This window comes from Lolium perenne, chromosome 2 (genome assembly GCF_019359855.2).
Source record: "Lolium perenne isolate Kyuss_39 chromosome 2, Kyuss_2.0, whole genome shotgun sequence".
In the NCBI taxonomy this organism is placed as follows: domain Eukaryota; kingdom Viridiplantae; phylum Streptophyta; class Magnoliopsida; order Poales; family Poaceae; genus Lolium; species Lolium perenne.
The window spans coordinates 326,577,015-326,589,683 of record NC_067245.2 but is presented as its reverse complement, the minus strand read 5'-3'; the positions used below and the strand labels follow the sequence as shown (position 1 = coordinate 326,589,683).

The 12,669-nt window shown below is 45.8% G+C and overlaps 1 protein-coding gene across 1 annotated transcript; it reads right to left on the bottom strand.

The window, feature by feature from the left end:
* Positions 1-10,046: 10,046 nt before the first annotated feature.
* On the bottom strand, positions 10,047-12,401 carry LOC127337180 (endoglucanase 13). Its single transcript, XM_051364119.2, has 3 exons — positions 12,075-12,401; positions 11,781-11,993; positions 10,047-11,683 (listed from the first exon to the last, which is right to left on the bottom strand). Exons 1-3 carry the CDS (start codon positions 12,276-12,278, stop codon positions 10,256-10,258), a joined length of 1,845 nt encoding a protein of 614 aa, XP_051220079.1. The 5' UTR covers positions 12,279-12,401; the 3' UTR covers positions 10,047-10,255.
* Between the last annotated feature and the right edge of the window lie 268 nt (positions 12,402-12,669).

Below are 12,669 nucleotides of genomic sequence, written 5' to 3'. Positions count from 1 at the left end.
ATAGATCGTAATCCAACTGCCTCTATGACTAATAATCCACCTTCCGGTTAGCATCCGCACCCCTTTCGGTATTAAGTTGCAAGCAACATATTATTGCATTAAGCAATATGTGTAAAGTAAATAATAGAATTACCCTTGGATAAAACATTATCTCCCTAGTAGCAACATCACATCTACAATCTTAGAAGTTATTATCACTATTCCAGAAAACTAGAGGCATGAACCTACTATCAAGCATAAATACTCCCTCTTGGAGTCACAAGCATTTACTTGGCCAAAGCATCTACTAGCAATGGAGAGCATGCAAGAGCACACATAACATATGACATGAATATAATCAATCTCAACCATAGTATTCAATATTCATCGGATCCCAGCAAACACAACATGTAGCATTACATAAGGATGATCATGATCATGATAGGCAGCTCACAAGATCTAAATATGAGGTACAAATTGGAGAAGACAACCATCTAGCTACTGCTATGGACCCGTAGTCAAGGGATGAACTACTCATGCATCACTTCGGAGGCGGGCATGGCGATGTAGAGGCCTCCAGCGGTGATCTCCCCCTCCGGCAGGGTGCTGGGAAGAGCTTCAGAACCCTCCCGAGATGGGTTCTGCAATGGTGACCGCGATGGAACTTTCGTGGATGGAGTCTCGGGTATTCAGGGTTTTCCTTAGATCGTGAATAAATAAGCGGAAGGGCGAGGTTGGTGGAGGCCAGGGCGGCCCACACCTGCCCTAGGCGCGGCCAGGGCCTAGGCCGCACCTAGGGGTGGTTTGGGTGCCCTGCGGCCCCTCCTCGACTCCCCTTCGGAATTTGTCTTCATTACGGTAAAATAAGCACTTTGGCAAGTATGCGCTTGTGACTCCAAGAGGGAGTATTTATGCTTGATAGTGGGTTCATGCCTCTAGTAATATGGCAGAGTGACAATAACTGCTAAGGTTGTAGATGTGTTGTTGCTACTAGGGAGAAAACAACAATACTTTATCCAAGGATAATGTTATTATTTACTTTACACACTTTACTTAATGCGATAATCTGTTGCTTGCAACTTAATACCCAAAGTTGTTCGGATGATATCCTGAGGGTGGATTATTAGTCATAGACACAGTTGGATTACGGTCTATGATTCATGTTGTAATGCCCAAATGAATCTCATAGTAATCATCTTGTCTTGTATGGTCTTTATTCTATCAACTGCCCAGCTGTAATTTGTTTACCTAGCATGTTATTTATCTTTATGGAGAGACACCTCTAGTGAACTGTGGACCCCGGTCCTTTCTTTTACACTGATAAAACCATCCACTTAAAACACATGTTCTTACTGCAAGTATTGTTCTCATTATTACACTACAAACAAATATCTCTTTCCACACTATACATCTAATCCTTTGTTTTCAGCAATACCGGTGAGATTGACAACCTCACTGTAAGTTGGGGCAAAGTATTTTGGTTGTGTTGTGTGCAGGTTCCATGTTTTTGCTGACACCGGTAGTGCGCCCTACCAAAGTCAGATAGCAATAACCTTCAGAAGTGACTTCTTTCTCCTATTCGTCGATTAAACCTTGGTTTCTTACTGAGGGAAAACTTTTTGTTGTGCTCATCATACCTTCCTCTTGGGATTTTCCAATTGCACTACATCACCCGTCTCATACTGTGTTCATGCAATGTAGATATATCCTAAATGGGGTTGTTACCTTGCATCAAACAATTCATGAGATGCATCGCAAAAAGTTGAATGGGTTCATTCTCAAAATTGACTTTGAAAAAGCATATGATAAAGTTAAGTGGTCTTTTCTTCAACAAACACCAAGGATGAAAGGTTTTTCTGATGAATGACGCGCTTTAATTAATAACTTTGTATTTGGTGGAAGTGTCGCCATCAAGGTCACCGATGACATTGGTAAATACTTCCATAAAAAAGGTTTGAGGCAAGGCTATCCCCTATCTCCAATGTTATTTAACATTGTGGCCGATATGCTTACTATTATAATTGATCATGCTAAGGTAGATGGCTAGATTGAATGGGTAGTTTCCCATCTAGTTGATGGGGGCTTGCCCATTCTTCAGTATGCCGATAACACAATTCTACTTATGGAATATGACTTGGAAAAAGCAAGAAATCTGATGTTAATTCTATCAGCTTTCCAGCTGTTATCGGGTCTTAAGATTAGTTTTCATAAAAGTGATTTTTTTTTTGTTTTGGCGATGCCAAAGACGATGCCAACCTATATGACGAGTTATTGGATGTGGGCTTGGTTGTTTTCCTATTAGTTATCTTGGTATTCCGATTCACTATCAGAGACTACGTTAGCTGAATGGAAACTTGTTGAGGAAAGACTTGAGAACCTCTTAGTAGTTGGAAAGGAAAATTACTACCCCTCGGGAAAAGGTTAGTTCTTATAAATTCAGTGCTTACGAATATGGTACTGTATATGATTTCTTTCTTCTAGTTGCCTAAAGGAGTCTTGCGTAGATTGGATTGTTACCGATCAAGATTCTTTTGGCAGGGGGATAGTGAGAAGGAAAAATATTGTTTGATGAAATGAAGTGTTGTTTGTCGTCCAAAAGATCAAGGTGGACTTGGTATTCATGATCTTAGAGTTAAAAACAGGGTCTTGCTAGGCAAATGGCTGGCCCGGTTGTTAACTGAGGTTGGTGTATGGCAATAACTTTTACGAAAAAAGTATATTGGCTCAAACGCAATATCTCAGGTTCTTTGGAAACAAGGTGATTCACATTTTTGGGCTAGCATTATGGCAACTAAGAAGCATTTTCCCGTATGGTTCTTTCTCCATTAGGAATGGGTCTGAGATACAGTTCTGGAGGATAGATGATTGGGAACAACCACTTTTCGTGAACAATATCCAGCCTTGTACAATATTATTTGACATAAGGAAGACACCTTGTAGAAGGTGATGGAAACTTCTCCACCCTCTATGACGTTCAGGCATGATCTTATTAGTATCCGCCTAGCTGCTTGAAATGAATTGCTACAACGGTTAGCTCAATCCAGCTAGTTCAGGGGACCGATGAATTCCGTTGGAGCCTCACCAAGAATGGAGTATTCTTGGTAAGCTCCATGTACAAAGCTTTAATTATACCCACTCAACCGGTTATTAACAATAAATCCATCCAGAAGATGATGATACCTCTCAAAACAAAGTTCTCTGCATGGTATCTTGGTCGGGGCACGATTCTAACTAAAGATAACCTTGCAAAACGCACCTGGCATAGATGTATGAAATGTGTTTTCTATCAAGAATAAGGGACAATAAAACACATTTTCTTTAACTGTCGAGTTGCTATGTCTATATGGTTAATCATTCAAATAGGTTCTACCTTATACCCACCTTGTAGCATTGCAAAAAAAATATAAATTGGCTTGATGTGGTGTATACTAGGTATAAAACGCTTATCAGGGCGGGCGCGATTGCGATTGTATGGTCTCTATGGCTATGTAGAAATGACAAGATTTTATTGGTAATTTTTTTCACTCATGCAGGTCATTTACCGGTGTACAGCTATGTTCCGTTCATGGCTGCCACTTCAACACTTGGAGGACCACAGCCTATTTACGGATGTGTCTACACGGTTGGAGAATACGACCAAGGAGTTTATTTCCCAACATGGCACTGGTAGGGAAAAGGCTATAGGGGTACTATTAATGGCAGCGGGCGCAGAAAGGCGCGAGCGACTGCTCCTTTTAGCATCGGCCGGAAAAAGAGCACGCGACTAGTTAGCGGTAATGGCAGCGTGTGGCCTGAAAGCGCACACGCTCGTAAGTGAAGACCCCCTTTGCAGATGACAAGAAAATGCCAGAAGCGGGTAAACCCGGCCACACGCGACAGATACGTTGTTAGTGGCTGATACGTCTCCAACGTATCTATAATTTCTTATGTTCCATGCTACTTTTATGATGATATACACATGTTTTGTTCACACTTTATGTCATTATTATGCATTTTCCGGAAATAACCTATTGACGAGATGCCGCAGTGCCAGTTCCTGTTTTCTATTGTTCTTGGTTTCAGAAATCCTAGTAAGGAAACATTCTCGGAATAGGACGAAATCAACGCCCAACATCTTATAATTCCACGAAGCTTCCAGAACACCCGAGAGTCACCAGAGGAGGGCCACAGGGGGCCCACACATGGTGGCGGCGCGGCCCAGGGGGGCGCGCCGCCCTAGTGTCTGGTGCCCCCAGGTCTCCTCTGACGCCGCCCTTCCACCTACTTAAAGCCTCCGTCGCGAAAACCCTAAACGAATAAGCCACGGTACGAGAAACCTTCCAGAGCCACCGCCATCGCGAAGCCAAGATCTAGGGGACATGAGTCTCTGTTCCGGCACGCCGCCGGGATGGGGAAGTGTCCCCAGAAGGCATCTCCATCGACACCACCGCCATCTTCATCACCGCTGTTGTCTCCCATGAGGAGGGAGTAGTTCTTCCTCGAGGCTAAGGGCTGTACCGGTAGCTATGTGGTTAATCTCTCTCCTATGTACTTCAATACAATGATCTCATGAGCTGCCTTACATGATTGAGATTCATATGAGTTTTGTATCACTATTCATCTATGTGCTACTCTAGTGATGTTATTAAAGTACTCTATTCCTCCTCCATGATGTAATGGTGACAGTGTGTGCATCATGTAGTACTTGGCGTAGTTTATGATTGTGATCTCTTGTAGATTATGAAGTTAAATATTACTATGATGGTATTAATGTGATCTATTCCTCCTTTCATAGTATGATGGTGACAGTGTGCATGCTATGTTAGTACTTGGTATAGTTGTGTTGATCTATCATGCACTCTAAGGTTATTTAAATATGAATATCGAATGTTGTGGAGCTTGTTAACTCCGGCATTGAGGTGCTCTTGTAGCCCTACACAATTAGTGGTGTTCATCATCCAACAAGAGAGTGTAGAGTGGTTTTATTATGTGATCAATGTTGAGAGTGTCCACTAGTGAAAGTATGATCCCTAGGCATTGTTTCCAAATACTACAATCATCGCTTATTTACTGTTCTGTTGCATCTTTACTTACTACACGCCAGCAAGCACTTTTCTGGCGCCGTTACTACTTACAATCATCCATATTACTTGTATTTCACTATCTCTTCGCCGAACTAGTGCACCTATACATCTGACAAGTGTATTAGGTGTGTTGGGGACACAAGAGACTTCTTGTATTGTGGTTGCAGGGTTGCTTGAGAGGGATATCTTTGACCTCTTCCTCCCTGAGTTCGATAAACCTTGGGTGATCCACTTAAAGGAAACTTGTTGCTGTTCTACAAACCTCTGCTCTTGGAGGCCCAACACTGTCTACAGGAATAGAAGCGAGCGTAGACATCAAGCATTTTTCTGGCGCCGTTGCCGGGGAGGAAAGGTAAAAGGCACTCACACTCTGGTCCCAGGTAACTAAGTTATTTTCTGGTACCGTTGTAAGTGCTCGAAGCTATTTCCTTTAGATCCTGCAATTGCATCTTTTTGTTTCTTGTTTTTATTTCACTAGTTAGGCATAATGGAAAGCAACATGGAGATTTTTAATCTATTTCCTGAGTTAAGACATGGATGGTTTGATGCGAAAATTAAAAAACCTATGAAACATATTAGTATGAACGCTTTGAATACCATTGTTGCTAACGATATGGAAAATTCTAAGCTTGGGGAAGCTGGTTTTGATGAGCATGATATTTTTAGTCCCCCAGGCATGGAGGAGAAAATTTACTTTGATGATACTTTGCCTCCCATTTATGATGATTATAATAATAGTAGTATTTTGGTTCCACCTACTATGGAGAGTAAATTTTATTATGATTATACTATGCCTCCTACACTTGATGAGAATAATAATGATAGCTACTTTGTTGAATTTGCTCCCACTACTACTAATAAAATTGATTATGCTTATGTGGAGAGTAATAATTTTATGCATGAGACTCATGATAAGAATGTTTCATCTGATAGTTATATTGTTGAGTTTGTTCATGATGCTACTGAAAATTATTATGAGAGAGGAAAATATGGTTGTAGAAATTTTCATGTTACTAAAACACCTCTCTACATGCTGAAAATTTTAAAGTTACTTGTGTTTTATCTTTCTATGCTTGTTGCATTATGCTTCATGAATCTGTTTATTTATAAGATTCCTTTTCATAGGAAGTGGGTTAGACTTAAATGTGGTTTGAATTTGCTTTTTGATGCTCTCTTTTGCTTCAACTCTTATTTCTTGCGAGTGCATCATTAAAACTGCTGAGCCCATCTTAATGGCTATAAAGAAAGCACTTCTTGGGAGATAACCCATGTTTTTATTTTGCTACAGTACTTTTGTTTTATATTTGAGTCTTGAAAGTTTTTACTACTGTAGCAACCTCTCATTATCTTTATTTTATTGCATTGTTGTGCGAAGTGAAGTCTCTAATAGAGGGTTGATACTAGATTTGGATTTCTGCGCAGAAACAGATTTCTTGCTGTCACGAATTTCGGCAGTGTTCTCTGTAGGTAACTCAGAAAAATATGCCAATTTACGTGACTGATCCTCAGATATGTACGCAACTTTCATTAGTTTTGAGTTTTCTCATTTGAGCAAGTCTGGTGCCCCAGAAAAATTCGTCTTTACGGACTGTTCTATTTTGACAGATTCTGCCTTTTATTTCGCATTGCCTCTTTTGCTGTGTTGGATGGATTTCTTTGTTCCATTAACTTTCAGTAGCTTTGTGCTATGTCCAGAAGTGTTAAGAATGATTGTGTCACCTCTAAACATGTGAATTTTTGATTATGCACTAACCCTCTAATGAGTTTGTTTTGAGTTTGGTGTGGAGGAAGTTTTCAAGGGTCAAGAGAGGAGGATGATATATGATCAAGAAGAGTGAAAAGTCTAAGCTTGGGGATGCCCCCGTGGTTCATCCCTGCATATTTCAAGAAGACTCAAGCATCTAAGCTTGGGGATGCCCAAGGCATCCCCTTCTTCATCAACAATTTATCAGGTTTCTTCTATTGAAACTATATTTTTATTCGGCCACATCTTATGTACTTTACTTGGAGCGTCTGTGTGTTTTTATTTTCGTTTTTTTTATTTGAACTCAATAACATGTAGTTGAGTATATAATAATTAACATAATATAAAAATCACATTCTCATATTCTAACTCATAATTCAACAAAAGTAGACGTGTCACGTAAGAATTTGACAATAAATGAGTAGGGTATGGGTGTCTGATGTTGCGCAGATGCATACCGTTGGGGAACCCCAAGAGGAAGGTATGACGAGCATAGTAGCAAATTTACCCTCAGTAAGAAACCAAGGTTTAATGAACCCGTAGGAGAAATGAGTGACTTCTAAAGGTGTTGCTAGCTGACTTGTGGCGGGGCGCACTACCGGCCAGCAACAACGTGGAACCTGCACACAACACAATTAAAATACTTTGCCCCACCATTACAGTAAGGTTGTCAATCTCACTGTTTTTTTGAAAACAAAGGATTACATGTATAGTGTGGAAAGAGATGTTTGTTTACAGTGAAATTAAAAGAGTACAGTGTTTGCAGTAAGTAAACAGAAGAGGATGATTTTACCAGTGTAAAACAAAGGACCGGGGTCCACAGTTCACTAGAGGTGTCTCTCCATAAAGATAAATAACATGCTGGGTGAATAAAGTTACAGCTGGGAAATTAACATAATAAAGAACATACATAACAAGATGATTACTATGAGATTTATTTGGGCATTACAAAATAATACATAGATCGTAATCCAACTGCGTCTATGACTAATAATCCACCATGCATCCGGTTAGGATCCGCACCCCTTTTAGTATTAAGTTGCAAGCAACATATTATCACATTAAGTAATGTGTGTAAAGTAAACAACAAAATTATCCTTAGACAAAGCATTGTTGTTTTCTCCCTTGTAGCAACAACACATCTACAACCTTAGAAGTTATTATCACTCTTCCAGATTACTAGAGGCATGAACCTACTATCGAGCATAAATACTCCCTCTTGAAGTTACAAGTATTTACTTGGCCAAAGCATCTACTAGCAACGCAGAGCATGCAAGATCATAAATAACATATGACAAGTATATAATCGATCTCAACCATAGTATTCAATATTCATCAGATCTCAGCAAACACAACATGTAGCATTACATAAGGATGATCTTGATCATGATAGGCAGCTCACAAGATCTAAACATGAGGCACAAATTGGAGAAGACAATCATCTAACTACTTCTATAGACCCGTAGTGCAGGAATGAACTACTCACGCATCACTTCGGAGGTAGGCATGGCGATGTAGAGGCCTCCGGTGATGATCTCCCTCTCCGGCAGAGTGCCGGGAAGAGTTTCAGAACCCTCCCGAGCTAGGGTCAGCGATGGAGGCCGCGACGAAACTTTTCGTGGATGGAGGCTCTGGTTTTTAGGTTTTTCCCGAGATCGTGAATAAATAGATGGAAGGGCAAGGTTGGTGGGTGCCCGGGGGGGGGGGCCACACGACCCCATGGCGCGGCCAGGGATGGGGCCGCGCCATGGCCTAGTGTGGCCACCCCGTGACGCTTCTCCGTCTCTCCTCTGGACTCCATCTTCATTTTGGTAAAATTGGAACTTCGGCTTTTGTTTCGTCCAATTTCGAGAAGATTTCCTGTACAACTTTTCTGAAATACAAAACATCATAAAAAAGGGAACTGGCACTGTGGCATCTTGTCAATAGGTTACTTCCGGAAAATGTATAAAAGTGAAACGAAGTGTAAACAAAACATATAGAAATTGGTGTAATACAAGCATGAAACATCAAATATTATAGATACGTTTGCAATGTATCATATACCCGCGGTTACAAGGCTATACCCATGCCCTGCCCATGACTTAACGGGCATGGTATGAGTACTACTCATGGGCATAAAAGTGTACCCATACCCTGCCCATGCGGGTACGGTACCCGCGGGTACCCGTATCCATGGGTAAAATTGTCATCCTTATCCACACCTTGTTTTATAGCGCGCCTCCCCCTCTCCTTTTCCCCTCATTATGTTCGAATATTCCTCGAGCCAACCCTAACCACCGCCGACCGCCCGAGCCATCTTCCCCGACCGCGCCCGCATCACCACCGACCGCGCTCGCGTCACCACCGACCGCCCGCGTTGCCGCCGACCACCCGCACCTTCTTCCCCACCCGCGTCCTCGTTGCCACCGACTGCCCGCACCGCCATTCCCGACCGGTAAATGTGCTATTTATATATATTCGTTTGCTACAATGTAGGTTTGTTGTATATTTGAATTGTTTGCTACTATGTAGATTTATTGTATATTCAAATTGTTTGCTACTTATATAGATTTGTAGATTTGTTTGCAACCTATGTAAATTTTTTTGCAACCTATGTTGATTTATTTGAGTTATTTTTATGCTAGCTATATGTGGATTTTGGTTCATATATTTGTAATGATCGTGACGTGGGCATTATCCTTCGGGTACCCGACATTGGCTACCTCCCCTGGCCCAACAAGGGGCCCATGAGCATCAGCTCTAGGGGTGTTTTGCGACTTCCTGATCCGATCTCATCGGGCCCGTGGTGGTCGCAACTGCATCGGTTGCCACATCCGCCGCTTTAATCATCAACCGCGGTCGAGATATCGGCTGCGACTGCAACTTCATCGACTTCGCCGGCAACACTGATCATGTCGGCTACATTATCACCATAGGCGTCACCATAGCGCTAGACCACGTCTACGATGTCTGTCGGATCAGATGACTCCGAGTATTCAGATGTGACGTCGTATTGTTGTATCAACTGCGACACCAGGCACGAGCTCGGCTCGGACGCCCCTCCCTTGGTGTGCGACACCAAGTACTTCTCCGACGAGGAAAGCATCGACAACTGCGATAACATCATCCCTCTGCCCACGGCTCGGCTGGCACGCTATCAGGTCTTTGTTGTCATTGACCACTTCACCCAAGTACTTTGGTCACCAATTATATCACTTCCAAAAAAAAAAGTCTTCTCGACAAACATAAAATTTTCATCCGGCACAAAAATGCAATCGTGTCATTATCACTCGTCTTAATTCTTAAACAAAACGTTAAAACGCAAACAGTTTGAAGATGTTCTTCTGGATTTCGACCTCATCAGATATAATGGTACAAAAAACAAAGAGGAAAAGGTACGTGGGCGCAAAAAAATCGGAAAAGAAAAAAATGTAAGATAAAAGAACATGTCACGATGATCCCTATACGGCACTTATTCCATGACATCTCAGCCCGTCTTGTAGTCGACGACGGAGATCTTTGCCGGGGGCCCGCCCTCCTGGATGTACACGATGTCGAGCTTGGCGCCGGCCTCGAGCCTGCTGAGCCACGACGGGAACTCGTACATCTCCTTGGCCTGAGTGGCGGAGACACCATAGATGGCACCCGTCAGCTCCTTGATGTGCAGTTTCACGTACGTGATGGGCTGCCCGCACGTGTTCTTGGCCGTCACGGCGTGCCGGTAGTACTCCACGCCGTTGGTCGTCCACGAGTTGGTCACCGTGTGCACGAACTCCAGCGGCGCGCCTCCTTCGTGCGACGCCGGTGGCTGGTAGCCAGGGGTGCTGTCACCGGCACCGGAAGAGGCGGGTTCGGCAGCGAGGCGGGCGAAGACGCCGCACATGGGCGCCGCGGCGACGAGGGTGGGCTCGGCGCGCTGGTAGTTGGAGCGGTCGTCGAGGAAGCCGTCGTTGAAGTCGGGCCCGCCGACGAGCGCGCCGTGGAGGACGTTGGGGTCGGCGCCCGGGCTGTTGTAGTAGGCGTCGAAGCCGGCCATGCACCCGACGGTGTCGCTCACGGCGTCGACCGACGGGATGGAGGCGCCGCGGTGGTGCACATGCGACGGGAACTTGTCGCCGTGGCCCACCATGTAGCTCATGGACAGCGGGTTCTTTCCCAGGACGTAGTCCGCCTGGCTCCTCGCGAACCCGAGGATCTCGGCCGGCTTGACCTCGCCGTCGGGGCACTTGAGAGTGTCGCCGGACTCGGCGAGGTAGTCGGCGAAGACGGTGAGGAGGAAGGACGCGGAGGACACGTACTGCATGTTGTTCCAGTCGGCGACGTAGAGGAGGCCGCCGGGGGTGGTCTTGACGTTGTTGCCGCCGTTCTTCTGGATGCAGGCGCACACGAAGAACTCGGCCTTGGCCTGGAACTGCTTGAGCGTGTCGGCGTAGTCGCCACCGCCGCCGGCGAGTAGCACCTTGGAGAGCAGCACCTGGATGCCGGCGTACTTGTTGTCCCAGGAGAACTCGCGCACGGCCCACCCGGTCCCACCGAGGTACTCCCCGTTCCGGACGACGTAGTCGAGGTAGGTCTCGTCGCCGGTGGCCTCGTACAGCCACACCGCCGCCCAGAGAAGCTCGTCCTGGTACCCGGAGGCGGAGGGGTAGAACTTCTTGGCGCACTGCAGGGAGTCGTCGTACCTGCCCCTGAACGTGTCGGCGAAGGAGAAGAGCTGCTTCGCGTGCATGAGCAGCAGGTCCGCGTACATGGAGTCGTAGTGCCGGAACGCCTTGGAGGCGGCGGCGAGCGCGGCGGCCGTCTCGCCGGCGACCTCGGAGCCCGGGTGGCTGGCGTCGATCTTGAACGCTGTCCTCGGCGTCGACATGTCCTCCGCGCGCTCCCAGCACAGGTGGTCGCTGTCCCCGTCGCCCACCTTTGATTGATTCAGACAAAAAAAACGTAAGTGTGACTCTGGGCTGGCTAATTTGTGCTGGGCTGGGCTTCATTGAGAAACGGTGATGTAATGGTACCTGGACCCAGAGGACATTGGGCTCGGTATGGGCCTTGAGGAAGTAGTTGGTGCCCCAGCGGATGGCGTCGAGGGCGCGGTTGAGGTCGTCGGCGGCCACCATCTCCTTCTCGAACTCCAGCACGCCCCACGACAGCATGGTCACCGCGTACGCCATCGGGAACCCGAACTTCACGTGGTCGCCGGCGTCGTAGTACCCGCCCACAAGATCCACCTACACACATTGCCACATTCTCCATTAGCAAATCGGCAAACCATTGATCGGGTTAATTAGGAGCAGTGCGCGCTCGCGTACCCCCTGCAAGTAGCCGTCGGTGAGGCCGGAGTCGCCGCGCCACTTGACGGCGCGCTCGGCGGGGAGCTTTCCGGACCGCTGCGCCTCGAAGAACTGGAGGCACTTGTCGAACGCGCCGCCGTAGTCCATCGGCGAGGCCGACGCCGACGATGCCGCGAGGAAGAGCAGCGCCACCGCCGCCGATGCCATCGTCAGTCGCGCCATGGCTATCTCGTTCTTCTAGGGGGCAATGTCGTCGCCGTGTTCGTGGTGATGGAGAGTCCGGCGCGGCTGGCAGGGCTTTATACGGGGTTCGTGGATCAAGGAGTGGCCGGCCGCGACCGACATGGTGGTGCGTGGTGCCTGGCACGTAGGGGGAAGAGGGGAGACGAACTAGGCTGTTTGAGCCATGCACGTCTTGCAGCCAGAAATGGTCGCACGCATTAACGGAAGGGGATCGGTCGGCAGTGTTAATTTGGCCATCTGAATGTGTGTGTGCTCCATCGTTTCAAAAACAAAAGTATGCTCTTTCTTGATGCGATAATCACAACCTGAACGGATCAATCATTAGGTCTCTAGGTTTTGAAGATAATTAAACTACTAGTACGTGCATCGT